Source organism: Leucoraja erinacea, chromosome 25, assembly GCF_028641065.1.
Source record: "Leucoraja erinacea ecotype New England chromosome 25, Leri_hhj_1, whole genome shotgun sequence".
Lineage (NCBI taxonomy): Eukaryota > Metazoa > Chordata > Chondrichthyes > Rajiformes > Rajidae > Leucoraja > Leucoraja erinaceus.
The window spans coordinates 19,184,871-19,199,940 of NC_073401.1; the positions used below are offsets into that span (position 1 = coordinate 19,184,871).

A 15,070-nucleotide genomic window follows, 5' to 3' on the forward strand; every position below is an offset into this window, starting at 1 on the left:
CCTAACAGCTTACATGCACTGTAAACATTCTAATTCTCACAGCCACCTTGATTACCCTACGTCCTGTAAGGATTTTTATCTCTGTTTTAACTATCTGTTTTGATAAAGCTTTTATCCTTGTTAACATTTCAATATTTTTTCCTTCACCAAGAACTCTTCTCCACTATTCACGACTCCAAACAATGTCTGACTTGTTTCCTTTATTTCCTTTTTCACAGCCATGATAAATTGCCTTTATCTTTACCAATCTCAATATTTACCTGGTAATTGTGGCACCTTCAGCACCATTCACATGCCGCATACACCTTTTTTCAAAGTATTTTCACATCATCACCTACGATTCCTTGCCTCACCATGAGTTTTTTAAGCAGTAGTAGGTAATTATCTCCACTTTTCAGACCCTCTCATGCCCCAGGTGAGAAGCATTTTACTTATACGACTATCAACTTGCTATCTCAATAAATTTTCCTTGATAGTTGGATGATTAAATGCAGGTTAGCTAACTGCGTTGCTGAATGTCTCTATTCAGTCTGCAGATGTGATCATGAATTTCCTAGCATCTATAAAAGGATCCCATGGGAACCTCGTTATTATCTGCCTCCGAATTGATCCAATGCAATTCGAGAGTCGTGTGTTTTATTGTTATTTGTCCTGAAAGGGAACAATGAAATTCTAACTTGCAACGTAAATTTACGGTACAGCATCTTATCTTTCATTTTGACATGCGACGATCTTCCGAAGTGGACAAAGAATTCAACAATTTTGGATAATGGTTCTGCATTTCTAATTAGTACCCAACTTTTAGTTCTTGCCCTATTATCATCCCTTTTACCCATGCACATAATAGTCAAAATAGTAAGCTAAATTTGTGAATGATTGCATGTGCAATAACTTGTTACTTATTTTTGCAGGGAGTGTTCGACACATTTACTTATATCACAATGCTCAGGGAAGTAAGGCTCTCTTTGGACTGTTCATACCTTCTCAGAGAAAGGCTTCCGTATTTGTTCTTGACACTGTGAGTAACTTTAAGGAATTTGCTTTTACAATGAAGCTATAAGCAAGTATTTTGAGAAGTAATATGTGCATCATAAAATAACTAAAGTTCTGATATAAATTATATGATCAAAATAACGCATCAGTTCTCTGTAGGATCAGCCGATCTCATTTGGCCTTTATGCAGTTGGGAAAAGAAGAACAAGATTCATGAATTTTGCGCATATGCTTATGTTAACTGCCATGTGAGTGGGCAGTGAAGGCGATGTAAGTCTTTGTAGTTGAGCGTTGACACAGATACTTTAGATAAGTAAAAACTGCACTTTGTTACCCAGCTGAACACCTAGAAATTCAGTTGTTTTTTTAAAGTGTAGTTATGCTGAGAGGAGAAAACTTATTCTAACCAAGATTTTGTCTGAATAAAAGATATCTATGTATTTCCCTTGCAATGAAGTACGAGAGTTGAAGTGCAGGTAAATCAAGTCTTTTTTTATGGCTGTAAAACCCTGCACTCTCAGAATAGATACCCACTGTACAATATTTTCACACGTGAATTGTACAGGCAAAGCTTCACCTTGCTGCCATTGCTGGAGCGTATCCTGGCATGGATTAACTCCCTTTCTTGCATTTATGAGAGACTTGGTATCCGGAAGACTGTACTTATTTATTTATGAGAACTAAACCATTTGAGGCTATTAGTAATTTTTTTCTTGAATTAATGTAATTAATTAATTGTTTTAGTAGGGTAGTTTCAATAAATTTTGAATGTTGAAAGGAATTATGCATGTGAACGGCACCAAATTTTCGTAGATTCCACCACTGGGTTGGAGGCAATAAATACAATCTGCAATCTAGAATCAATTCTATTTCACAGGCTCCCCATCTTCCTGGAAATATTAAAGGGTGCTCTTAAACGTGTCAATAAATATGGAGTGTATGACTGCAATGGTTTGTGTCTGAACTTTTAGTCGGAGAGATCCTGTAATATATGATCAACAGTCAGCTGCAGATTCCATCTGCTTCCCATGTGGAGTGCAATTAACCTTCAGTTTAAAATACCCTGGATAAGCTTTGCTCTTTGATGAGAATACCACTCCCAACAACCCTATAATTATTTTGCCTCTTGATGATGCAGAGAGTTATTGTTGTATGTTTCTTTGATTCTTTAACTGACAGGTAGTTGTAGCCTGTCACTTTTAGCATGAAGATCATGTCATTAATGTGCCCATAGCATTAGTGGAAGTCCACAGTACTGTTTGAGTGTGCACATTGTTTGGACTGCAAGCTACTCTTTGCTAGGGAGCTACTTTGTTCAAAGTCCTTGCGGTTTATTGCTGCCAGCTCCATTCGAACTGCAACACTTCAAGCAGTGTTACTGGTGGTATCTGCCATTCCTAATAACTTGTGCTGGATTCCCTCATCTTGAAAGCCACTTACAAAACAATTCCACATATTCCAGCTAAGAACTTCACAAAATTAGAGCTTGAACGTTTTGCAAAGAGAAACCATGTAGTCACCTATCACTTCATCTATCCATATATGTCCAGAATGTCTAATTCCCCAATCACTGGACTGTATTAGCTTTTTTTTAACGTGTCTGCATGCCATCTCAGATTTTCTGTTAGTCTTAAGATTGGAAGCACATTATACTTGTGATTATCACAGCAGCTGCCAGAGGATGTAATTGAGGCAGAAACCATAACATTGAAGACACTTGGATAGGTACATGGAGAGGAAAGGGTAAGAGGGATATGAGCTAATCGTGGCAGACGGGACTATGGAGCACCTTGGTCGGCATGGCAAGCTGGGCTGAAGGGCCTGTTTCCGTGCTGTGTGACACAGATTCTAATTTAACACGGCCTTAATTAGTAGTGCCTGTCGGTGGTTGAATTGAGATAAAGTTTTGGTCACACAAAAAGAAATGGTGTGGTTGTATTTGGACATATTAGAGTTTAGTTTAGAGATACAGTGCGGAAACAGGTCCTTCAGCCCACCAAATCCACATTGACCAGCGATTCCCTTACACTAGCACTATCATACACACTCGGGACAATTTACAATTTTACCAAAGCTATTTAACCTACAAACCTGTACATATTTTGATTGTGGGAGGAAATCAGAGCCCCCAGAGAAAACCCATGCAACCACGGGGAGAACGTACAAACTCCATACAAATCATAGTTAGGATCGAACCCAGGTCTCCGGCGCTGTAAGGCAGCAACTCTACTGCTGCACTACCGGGCCACCCCTTTGATCCAGGTGTCTCTTTGGGTTTTGTATTGAAGGTACGTAGTAATCAGATGCCAAATCTGAGCAACCTTTATGCTGCTGAGAGGACTGCCATGCTGGAGAAATTGGATGAAGGACTACTGCCACCTGATAAACACACATTTGAAGTTCAAGCAGAAAAGGATTCAAAGCTAATTTACAGAGCAATTCAGCGGCTTCTCCTGAGCTACAAGGTAATGATTTCTGCCTTTACAAGCAACTTTTGTGGTGTTAGAAGAATGAAGTGTGATTTACAGATAAGCATCACATTATTCCTCCACTATATGATACAATATGTTCAGGCATGTTAATGTAATTTGTATGATTTATAAATAAATAACATTTAATATTTTTTAATTAGAAATTGATATTTAAGCTTCATGTTGGAGTAATTTCACGTTGAATAAGTGGGTAATATTTGAGATTTGCAGATAAGTGTGAAAGTACCTTGACTGGATGGTCATTCTGTTTCGTAGAATGGTCTAATTCTGCGCCTATGACATGAACTATTTTCAATTATCTTTTTGTTTCCTGTTCTATTTTTCTGTTTAACAGTGTTGAAACAAATGAATTTGTATAATATGGTCCCTTTGAAATTATACGTGTGCATCTCTGGATGCTTTCAAGAGAGAGCTAGATAGGGCTCTTAAGAATAGCGGAGTCAGGGGATATGGGGAGAAGGCAGGAACGGGGTACTGATTGGGGATGATCAGCCATGATCACATTGAATGGCGGTGCTGGCTCGAAGGACCGAATGGCCTACTCCTGCATCAATTGTCTATTGCATGCAAAGCTGTTCCATCGTTACAACTTTCAGGCTTCGGATGAGGGAAGTGAAAATATTGTGTATTTAATACACATTAGACTGCTCCTGAAATATCATAGCAATTCAACACTAGCAATTCTATATCCAAAAATAATTGTTTTGGAGGACAGGTTTTAATAATGAATCTTAATCTAATACGCCCAAAACTTATGAGCTTATTGCATAATTGGAATGTTGTAGTTTCTTGGTGTGGCAACTTTTTTTGTTGTGAATTGTTATGAATATTTTTCCTCCCTATTATTTTGCAGCTTCCCTGCCAACATCTTTTGCACACTTGCCTGGATTTTTTATACCGTGCCCTACATAATGTTTGGGACAAAGACCCATCATTTATTTATTTGCCTCTGTACTCCACAATTTGAGATTTGTAATAGAAAAAATCACAGGTGGTTAAAGTGCACATTGTCAGATTTTATTAAATGCCATTTTTATACATTTTTGTTTCACCATGTAGAAATTACAGCTGTGTTTATACATCGTCCCCCCTGAAATGGGACACATGGCTTCACAGGCGTTTGTAATTGCTCAGTTGTGTTTAATTGCCTTCTTAATGCAGGTATAAGAGAACTCTCAGCACCTAGTCTTTCCTCCAATCTTTCTATCACCTTTGGAAACTTTTATTTCTGTTTATCAACATGAGGACCAAAGTTGTGCCAATGAAAGTCAAAGAAGCCATTATGAGACTGAGAAATAAGAATAAAACTGTAAGAGGCATCAGCCAAACCTGAGGCTTACCAAAATTGACAGTTTGGAACATCATTAAGAAGAAAAAGAGCACTGGTGAGCTTACTAATCACAAAGGGTTTGGCAGGCCAAGGAAGACCTCCACAGCTGATGACAGAAGAATTATCTATATATAATAAAGAAAAATCCCAAAACACCTGTCCGACAGATCAGAAACACTCTTCAGGAGTCGGGTGTGGAATTGTCAATGACCACTGCCCGCAGAAGACTTCATGAACAGAAATACAGAGGCTACACTGCAAGATGCAAACCACCGGTTAGCCGCAAAAATAGGATGGCCGGGTTACAGTTTGCCAAGAAGTGCTTAAAGGAGCAACCACAGTTCTGGAAAAAGGTCTTGTGGACTGATGAGACGAAGATAAACTTATACCAGAGTGATGGCAAGAGCAAAGTATGGAGGAGAGAACTGCCCAAGATCCAAAGCATACCACCTCATCCGTGATACACGGTGTTGGGGGTGTTCTGGCCTGGGCATATAAAGCTGCTGAAGGTACTGGCTCACTTATCATCATTGATGATACAACTGCTGATGGTAGTAGCATAATGAATTCTGAAGTGTATAGACGCATCTTATCTGCTCAAATTCAAACAAATGCCTCAAAACTCATCTGCCGGTGATTTATTCTACAGCAAGACAATGATCCCAAACATGCTGCTAAAGCAACAAAGGAGTATTTCAAAACAAAAAAAATGGTCAATTCTTGAGTGGCCAAGTCAATCACCCGATCTGAACCCAATTGAGCATGCATTTTATATGCTGAAGAGAAAACTGAAGAGGCATAGCTAAAGCATAAGCTAAAGATGGCTGTAATACCATTGAATTCACCCAGAAACTGGTGATGTCCATGAATCGCAGATTTCAAGCAGTCAGTGCATGCAAATGATATGTAACAAAATATTAAACGTGACTACTTTCATTTACATGACTTTGCTGTGTCCCAAACATTATGGTGTCCTGACATGGGAGGACTATATAAACACTGCTGTAATTTCTACATGGTGAAACCAAAATGTATAAAAGTGGCCTTTATTAAAATCTGACAATGTGCATTTTAACCACATGTGATTTTTTTTTCTGTTACAAATCTCAAATTGTGGAGTACGGAGGCAAATAAATAAAAGATGGGTCTTTATCCCAAACATTATGGAGAGCACTGTGTGTCCAGAGGATTACCTCTGCAATTCAATCCTCGACTTCCTCATCCACGACTACAGTCTGTTTGAATTGGCAGAAACACTTCATCCTCAGTGATAATCTGTACGGGAACACCTCAAGGCTGCCCCCTGCTCTACTCACTCTATACCCAGGACTGTGTAGCTGGGCATAGTGCAAACTCTATTTTCAAGTTCGCTGACGACAACCGTTGTGGGACGAATTACAGATGGTGATGAGTCAGAGTATAGAAGTGAGATCGACCGACTGACCATATGGTGCCAGCACAACAACCTGGCTTTCAATATCCAAAGAACTGATTGTGGACATTGGAAGAGGAAGGTTGAGGACCCACAATCCTGTTTACCTCAATGGGACGATGGTGGAGAGAGTCAAAAACTTCAAATTCCTTGGCGTGCATATTTCCGACGATCTTTCCTGCACCCAGCACCCTGCTGCAATCATAAAGAAAGCTCATCAGCGCCTCTACTTCCTGAGATGATAATGGAGATTCGGTATGTCAAAGAGGATTGTCTTGAACTTTTACAGGTGCGCAGCATACTGACTGGTTGCATTGTGGCCTGGTTCGGCAACTTGAGCCTCCAGGAGCGGAAAAGACTGCAAAAAGTTGTAAACACCCTCAGGGCCATCACCGGCTCTGACCTCCCCACCATCGAAGGGATCTATCGTAGTCGCTGCCTCAAAGGGAGCGCACATTATCAAAGACCCACACCATCCTGGCAACACGCTCATCTCACCACTGCCATCGGGAAGAAGGTACAGGAGCCTGAGAACAGTAACGTTCAGGAACAGCTTCTTCCCTACAGCCATCAGGCTATTAAACACTACAACCTCGCACATAAGCTATGAACTACAATACACTATTATTATTATTATTATTGGGGGTTTTTTCTGAGTTTTTGCTATTATTTATTATGATTACATATTCTGTTGTGCTGCAGCAAGTAAGAATTTCATTGTTCTATCTAGGACGTATGACAATAAAACACTTGACTTGACTCTTGATTGTTCAGTAACATTGTGTTCATTCCAAAACTCGATTGTTAAAGTTAACAGGTGCAAATTATTCAGCTTCTATAATGTTGACCTATTATTTGTGGTTTAACACCCCCCCCCCCCCCCCCCCCTTAATTAAGTTAATTATGAAATTAAGTTAACCTTAATTCCTATTAGTTGCATTTTGATGGATCAGAGCGTATGTTCCATTAAATTTTAGCAGTATTTACAAGATTAGAAGGAAACTGATTTTTATTTTTATTTTGTAGGATGAAAAAAGAGGTCCAACTCTCATAGCTGTGCAATCAAAGTGGGACCTGAAAAGGTTGATCAATGGAATGCCAATTCTGGATGACTTCCCGTTGGTGCCAGTTAATGTAATTGATGACATAAGCTACGGTATATTAGATTGGCAGCGCCATGGTGTGCGTAGGATGATTAAACACTACCTCAATCTGGATAGCATTTTGTCAAAGGCGTTTGAAATGGCCAGGTAGGAACTTGTCTGTTTTGAAAAGTGGTTTGGCAAATTGCGTGTACATTATTTTAGTTTCTGTCAAACCATACCAAAGACTTAGCACATACCTGGGTGTAACACAGGCCCTCGAGTGCTGGCGACATCCTGCTGATACATCAAGCCATTACAGATGCTTTCTGCACTGGACTGCGCTAGAAGAACAGAGCAATGGATTATACAATTAGAGTCATAAGCACGGAACCAGGCCCTTTCGCTCAATTCTTCCATGCCGACTAAGATGCCCCACTTAAGCTAGTCCTATATCCTTATAAACCTCTCCTATCCATGCATAATCTTCATTGCAGGCATTGAACTTTTTGTTTTAAGTGCTGTGCTGCAATACTGAGAACTATATTCTGCACGCTGGTATCTTTCTCTTCACTCTACCTTTTGTACATGGTTGGTTTTTTTGTATTTATGTATAGTATCTGATATGATTGGATAGCACACAAACAAAAGCTTTTTATTGTACCGCGATAAATATGACAATAACAAGCCAAAATGTGTCCAAATGTATTTCCAATGTTGTTATTGTACCTGCCTCAACTACTTCCTCTGGCAGCTCGTAGCATATACCCACCACCTTCTGTGTGGATAAAGTTGCCCCTCGGTTTCCTATTAAATATTTCCCCTATCATCTTAAACATCTGCTGCCCTTGATTTCTTGATTCCCCTGCCCTCATGGAAGACTTTGTACATTTATTCTATTCCATCACGATCATACACACCTTTGTTAGATGAACCCTCAGCCTTCTGCTCTCCAAGTAATAAAATACTTGCCTGCCAAACCACTCCCTGTGACTCAATCCCTCAGTCTTGGCAGTATCCTTGTAAGTCTTCTCTCCAGCTTACTGACATCTTTCCTTTAGCTGGGTGGCCAAAACTGAAGACAAAACGCTAAGTATGGGCTTGCCTACGTCCTATACAACTGTAATATGACCTCTATATTTAATCTATACTCAATTTCCTGACCGATGAAGGCAAACGTGCCAAACGCCACCTTCGCTCCCCATCTACCTGTGACACTACTTTGGGAGAACTGTGTACTTGTACTCCTAGATCCATCTGCTAGGCCCCTACCGTTTATTGTTAAGGTCCTGGCTTGACTTTTCAAAATGCAACACTTAACTGACTTAAACTCCATTTGCCATACCTTAACACACTTACCCAGCTGATCAAGATCCCTCTATAATTCTTCATAACCATCTTCATTGTCAATGATACTATGTTATATTCTGCACTGTATCTTCCCTTTTGCTCTACCTATTGTACTTGAGTTTGATGATTGTATTTACATTCTATTATTTGGTCTGATTAGAGAACATGCAACAGCTTTTCACTAAACCTCGGTATTTGTGGCAATAAAACGGTGGAGCAGCCTTACTTGCTGCCTTACAGTGCTTGCTGTGCAGGAGACCCGGTTTCGATCCCGACTACGGGTGCTGTCTGTACGTAGTTTGTACGATCTACCCGAGATCTTCGATTTCCTCCCACACTCCAAAGACGTACACGTTTGTAGGTTAATTTGCTTGGTATAAGTGTAAATTGTCCCTTCTGTGTGAAGGGTAGCATTTGTGTGCTGGGATCGCTGGTCGGGACGGACTCGATGGGCCCAAGGGCCTGTTTCCGCGCTGTGTCTCTAAACTAAATTGAATTAAACTAAATCTAAACCACCTACTTTAGTGTCATCTGCAGACATACTAATCATGCCTTCGACATTCTCATCCAAATCGATGATATGGATAACAAACAGCATTGATCCCTGAGGCGAGTCGCAGGCTTCCAGTCCGGATAATTAGCCAGCTCTCCCTGGATCCCATGCGATCTGACCTTTCAAAGCAGCCAACCATGTGGAACCTTAGCAAAGACCTTACTGAAGTCCAAATAAACAACATTTACAGCTCGGCCCTTGTCAACCTTCTTGGTTACTTCAAATGTAATTATATTTGTGAGACGATCTCCCATACATAAAATTATGCTGACTGTCTCTCAACAATCCAAATGCGCATATATCTTACCACTCTTCTCCAGTTACTTGCCTCCCACAGAGGTTACCATTACTGGTGTAAATATCCCAGGTTTTTCTTGGCTGCGCATCTTACATAGAGACAATATCAGCCCCCTCCAAACTTCTGGATCCTCAGAATTGGGTTATTTGTACTCTGCCATTCAATTATGGCTGTTACCTAATCCCATTTTCCTGCCTTCTCCTCATAACCCTTGACACACGTTCTAATCAAGAACTTAGAAACATAGAAAATAGGTGCAGGAGTAGGCCGTTCAGCTCTTTGAGCCAGCACCACCATTCGATATGATCATGGCTGATCATCTAGAATCAGTACCCTGTTCCTGCTTTCTACTCATATCTTTTGATTTTGTTAGCCCTAAGAGCTATATCTAACTCTCTTGAAAACATCCAGTGAATTGGCCTCCACTGTCTTCTGTGGCAGAGAATTCCACAGATTCACAACTCTCTGGCTGAAAAAGGTTTTCATCTCAGTCCTAAATGGCCTACCCCTTATTCTTAAACTGTAACCCCTGACTGAACTCCCCCAACTTAAAAAAAAAAAAAAAAATGTTAATAATTTTATTTATTAGAAGTACAGTACATTACAATAGTACAAGCCACATATTTCGTATTACATTTATTGTAATAGCTTGAAGTAGCATTTGTTGGCAAAATATTAGAAAGAGAAAGTCAATACACTTGTGCAAACCAAGTAACTGTCAGGTACTAACAGAATGTGAGAATACATTAAATACTTTTTGATTCACTGAATACACTTAACAACAATATTTCTGAATCTCTACTAAATAGACCAAACTAAAATAAGAGGAATGAAAGATATTTTGGTATATTGTCAGGAAAGAAACAAATGTTATTTAGTACTGAATGCGTAATTCCATTTCAGATATTACCACATTCCCATTGGAAATCTCCCAGACGACATCTCTACCTTTGGATCAGACCTCTTCTTTTCCAGACATCTTCGACGACACAACCATCTGTTGTGGCTTTCCCCAACATCCCGACCTGATCTAGGAGGAAAAGAAGCAGATGATAATCGTTTGGTGATGGAATTTGATGAGAGATCAACAGTTGAGATTAACAATCCAGGGTGTTACTCTACAGGTATGTAGGTTTCTCAGTTGCAGTAAATGCTGCTTCACATGGATAATGTCAACTACTTTTATGATTCTTAGTTCTGTACATTCTCTTCTTTCCCCTTCACTGAAGCAGAGACCACCAGAGTAATTCAAATGATGGAGCAGTATGGCCCCTTCAGCCCACAATGAAGATGAAATTAGGTGAAGCATTGGGGAATTGTCGGAAATAAAACAATTTAACTACAACCATTATTTGTTTATTTAAAAACAAAAGATGAGTATGGCTACAGTCTGAAGGAGGGTCTCGACCCGAAACATCACCCATTCCTTCTCTCCAGAGTTGCTGCCTGTCCCGCTGAGCAAATCTGAGCCCCATATCTGAGGAAGGATGTGCTGGCTCTGGATAGGGTTCAGAGGAGGTTGACACGAATGATTCTAGGAAAGAGTGGGTTAGCATATGATGAGTGTTTGACAGCACTGGGCCTCTATTTGCTGGCATTTAGGTTGAGAGGCGACATTGAAACTTACAGAATAATGAAATGAAGGAGGTGAGAAGGAACTTTTTTAGTCAGAGGGAAGTTAATTTGAGGAACTCATTGCCACAGAGGGACGTACGTGGAGGACGTCAGTTGATATATTTAAGGCAGAGATGGACAAATTCTTGATTAGAACAGGTATCGAGGTTATGGGGAGAAGGCAGAAAAATCAGATTTGGAGGCAGAGATGAGCCATGATTGAATGGCGGAGTAGACTCGATGGGCCAAGTGGTCTAATTCTACTCCTATAACTTATGAATGTGAAATATTCTGTATTGTCCTTGGAAGATTAATAATAGATTTTCTCTCTCATCTAGTTTCCGTTGAATTGGATATTCAGAGTTTGGCGGTGAATACGATCCTTCAGTCCCATCACATCAATGATATGGAAGGAGCATCCAGCACAGGTGTCAGCTTTGATGTTATCCAGCAGGCATCGCTTGAGGAAATGATGGCTGGTAACCAAGCAGCTAATGCGTTAGCAAGTTATGATGAGACAGCATTGTGCTCACACACTTTCAGGTATTTGTGTGGGGGAAATTATCAGCAGGTCCCCTTCATCAGAGTCTGGGGGCTGATGTTCTTTTGGAATATTTTAAGAATGTCTGCAAATACTTGCCATTCATTAAGCAATTGATTTGGAGAAAGAAAGTGCCGTTGATATTACACTTCAATAAAATGCAAATTACTCAGGCTTTCCAATCGCACATATTGATGTTCCTGTGTTGACATTTGCTATCCAACTGGCCTAAAATCCATTGGGTATTGAGAAGTCGCTAAGAATTGAAAAAGTATGACATTCTTCCAATGTCTTTTACATAATCGCTGAATATCCTAAACATGCCATAACTCTGTACATTGCTATTTTCTTTATGTGGTGGTGAAACATTTAGCCCTATATTCTAAAAACATGTTGAAAAATGCTGCTGGAACTCCTGATGTTATGTTCTTTTGCGACTGACATCTGGATGATTTCTTTAAGCCGATGCCTGAAGTGCTCAGAGCATGTTGGTGGGAAACTTGTACCAACACGTTTATCTTGGTCGCCTTCCCTATCCTATCGGTTAAGTTCAATTTGGTCATTTCTCACAGAAGTGCAGTTAAGCATTTGTGTGAGTGTGGTAGATGGTCTTAATAAAATATTGCTTTTTTACTCATGCTTGCCTGTCATTGCTGCAGGATTTTGAAAAGTATGGTTGTTGGGTGGGTGAAAGAGATCACCCACTATCAGAACATGTACGCTGATAACCAAGTGATGCACTTTTATCGTTGGCTGCGTTCTCCCTCTTCACTGCTGTATGATCCTGCATTACATCGCACTCTCCACAACATGATGAAGAAGTTGTTTCTACAGTAAGTTTATAAACTGAATAATGTGAGTGATTGGAGACACAATGTTGGAGTAACTCAGCAGGACAGGCCGCATCTCTGGAGAGAGGAATGGGTGACGTCAGGGGAGTGGGTGGGACAGATGGAATGTAGTCGGAGACCGTAAGACTGGTGGGAGAACTGGGGAGGGGCTGGAGAGAGAGAGAGGGAAAGCAAGGGCTATTTTAAGTTAGAGAAGTCAATGCACATACCGCTGGGGTGTAAGCTACCCAAGCAAAATATGAGGTGCTGCTCCTCCAATTTGCGCTTGGCCTCACTCTGACAATGGAGGAGGCCCAGGACAGATTGGGAATGGGAGGGGGAGTTAAAGTGCTGAGCAACCGGGAGATCAGGTAGGTTAGGGCGGTCTGAGCGGAGGTGTTCAGCGAAACGATCACCGAGCCTGTGCTTGGTTTCGCCGATGTACAGGAGTTGACACCTGGAACAGCAGATACAGTAGATGAGGTTGGAGGAGGTGCAGCCTCACCTGGAAAGACTGTCGGGGTCCTTGGATGGAGGCATGGGGGGGGAGGTAAAGGGAGAGGTGATGCATCTCCTGTGGTTGCTGGGGAAAGTAGCTGGGGAAGGGGTGGTTTGGGTGGGAAGGGACGAGTTAACCAGTGAGTTGCAGAGGGAACAGACTGCGGAAAGCAGAAAAGGGCGGAGATGAGAAGATGTGACCAGTACTGGGATCCCATTGCATGTGAGTGATTGAGGGCTTAAGTGTGAAATATAAGCCTTGTGAATCTTGAGCATTTTTCTGAAAGAGACAAATGGCTAAGTGGTGGTTAATGCATCAGTGCTTTCCTGCAAAGATTCACACGGTTTTTTTTAAGCACTTACTAAATGAGCACCATGTTCTCTGTCAAGATCTCAAGTGGCAGAACAAGATACTTTAATTGCTATAAATGTCAAGGTTGATCATGAGAAATCCATTCATGCAGTATATTGGTATTTGAAGCTCAGGTTACATAAGCAGTAGCAAACACGAGCAGCAGATGCTGGAAATCTTAATCAAAACAGAATTTTGAATATACTTAAGTCAGGCAGCATCTGTGGAAGGTGAAACCACATTGGCAATTTAGTTGCTGAATTGTCGAATGCAAGATCATTTGCTGGATATGTTGACGCTGATTCTCGTTATGTTGCCGGAGCTGCTATACTGTCATACTTCCAGTCTGAAAACTAGGCCCCAACCCAAAATGTCATTGATCCATGGTCTCCAGAGATGCTGGCTGGCCCGCTGAGTTACCCCAGCACTTTGTGTCTTTTGTGATAAACTGGCATCTGCAGTTCTTTCTTTCTGTGCTGTCTTTCCACCTGTAGATTTGATTGCCTGACTGGCAACAGTTGTAGGATTCCCAGTATTATGGAAATTGAAACCATTAACAAAGATAGATTTCTTGTGACTCATCAAGCCAAATTGTTTTCATGCAAAGAACATAAAGATGTATAAGAATAATATCTGAAAGGAAAACTGGTGTTCTTACTAGAAAAAATCCATCTTGCTGTGCTATTCATGGATCAGAGCACCAGTTATACGAGCTTGTATCAGGTTTTAGAAAAATAAAATAAAATCAAAGAACTTGAAATTATAGAAATACTTGGCAGTTCATGAACCTGAAACTATCAGTTTCACAGTCTGGAGACTGCTCATCAATTGAGGATGTGCATTTTTTTCTTCATCAGCAGCATTTAGCTTTTGTGAAGAAAATGAAGGATGGTGACAGAGTAACACTGTCAGGAAAGATTATCAGTCTTTTGAGCAGCTATTCTGCTTTTATTTTTAAATAGGTTGAGTTAATACTGCATGCACAACAAGGAAAATGAATGCCAACAAATCTGATTTTTGTTTTCTTTTATTTGTGTCATTCCTGTTTTGCTTTCTTGCACAAATTGAATGTGGGCAATCTGCCACAATATGAAACTTGTCTCGTGACAAACTTTGTTAATCTTTTGACAGCTTTCTAAGGATCCGTTCATGCCCAGTTCCAAATACCACTTCATGTAAACATTTGCCTCTCTGTGATTTGAGAATGACTTTTTGCATACATATCTGATCATGTAACATTGGCAGAGCAACTGAAGATTTCCATCTCCAAACTTTGTGGAATTGACAATTTATTTTAGATGATTAAGCAGTTGGCTTTGTCACATCCTCTGTCTGCAATCTAAACCAAAAAACAGGTTTTATAATCAGAAGAAGCATGTTGCAGCAACAAGAAATTTAATTAAAACGGCCGCAAAGGATAAACAACATTTGAGGGAGTCGTATTTCAATAAATAATTCACTTTGCAATCTTTCAGAAAAATATATAATGAGAAAATGAGTTATCTTTGCAATGGAATAGATTCCAGGTCCAAATGGATTTTAATTACACTTACCAGAACAGCGTAGTTTTCTAACTAAATGTGTTAAATAATATCTGCTTGAATGTTCATCTTGAGTTCACATAAGCATTGTTCTAAAATAGCCAATAAGTCACTATTTCCACAGCAGTGTTGAATGGTTGTACAAATTTCAACTCGTGACAATG

At 40.2% G+C, this 15,070-nt stretch overlaps 1 protein-coding gene across 1 annotated transcript in view; it reads left to right on the forward strand.

Moving 5' to 3' along the window:
* The window catches only part of pole (polymerase (DNA directed), epsilon), a 94,697-nt gene that overhangs the window by 57,308 nt on the left and 22,319 nt on the right, over positions 1-15,070 (forward strand). Inside the window, 6 exon segments of the mRNA XM_055655901.1 lie at positions 912-1,018; positions 3,282-3,458; positions 7,274-7,497; positions 10,434-10,654; positions 11,483-11,687; positions 12,345-12,518. Of these exon segments, the coding sequence (XP_055511876.1) occupies positions 912-1,018; positions 3,282-3,458; positions 7,274-7,497; positions 10,434-10,654; positions 11,483-11,687; positions 12,345-12,518 (1,108 nt within the window).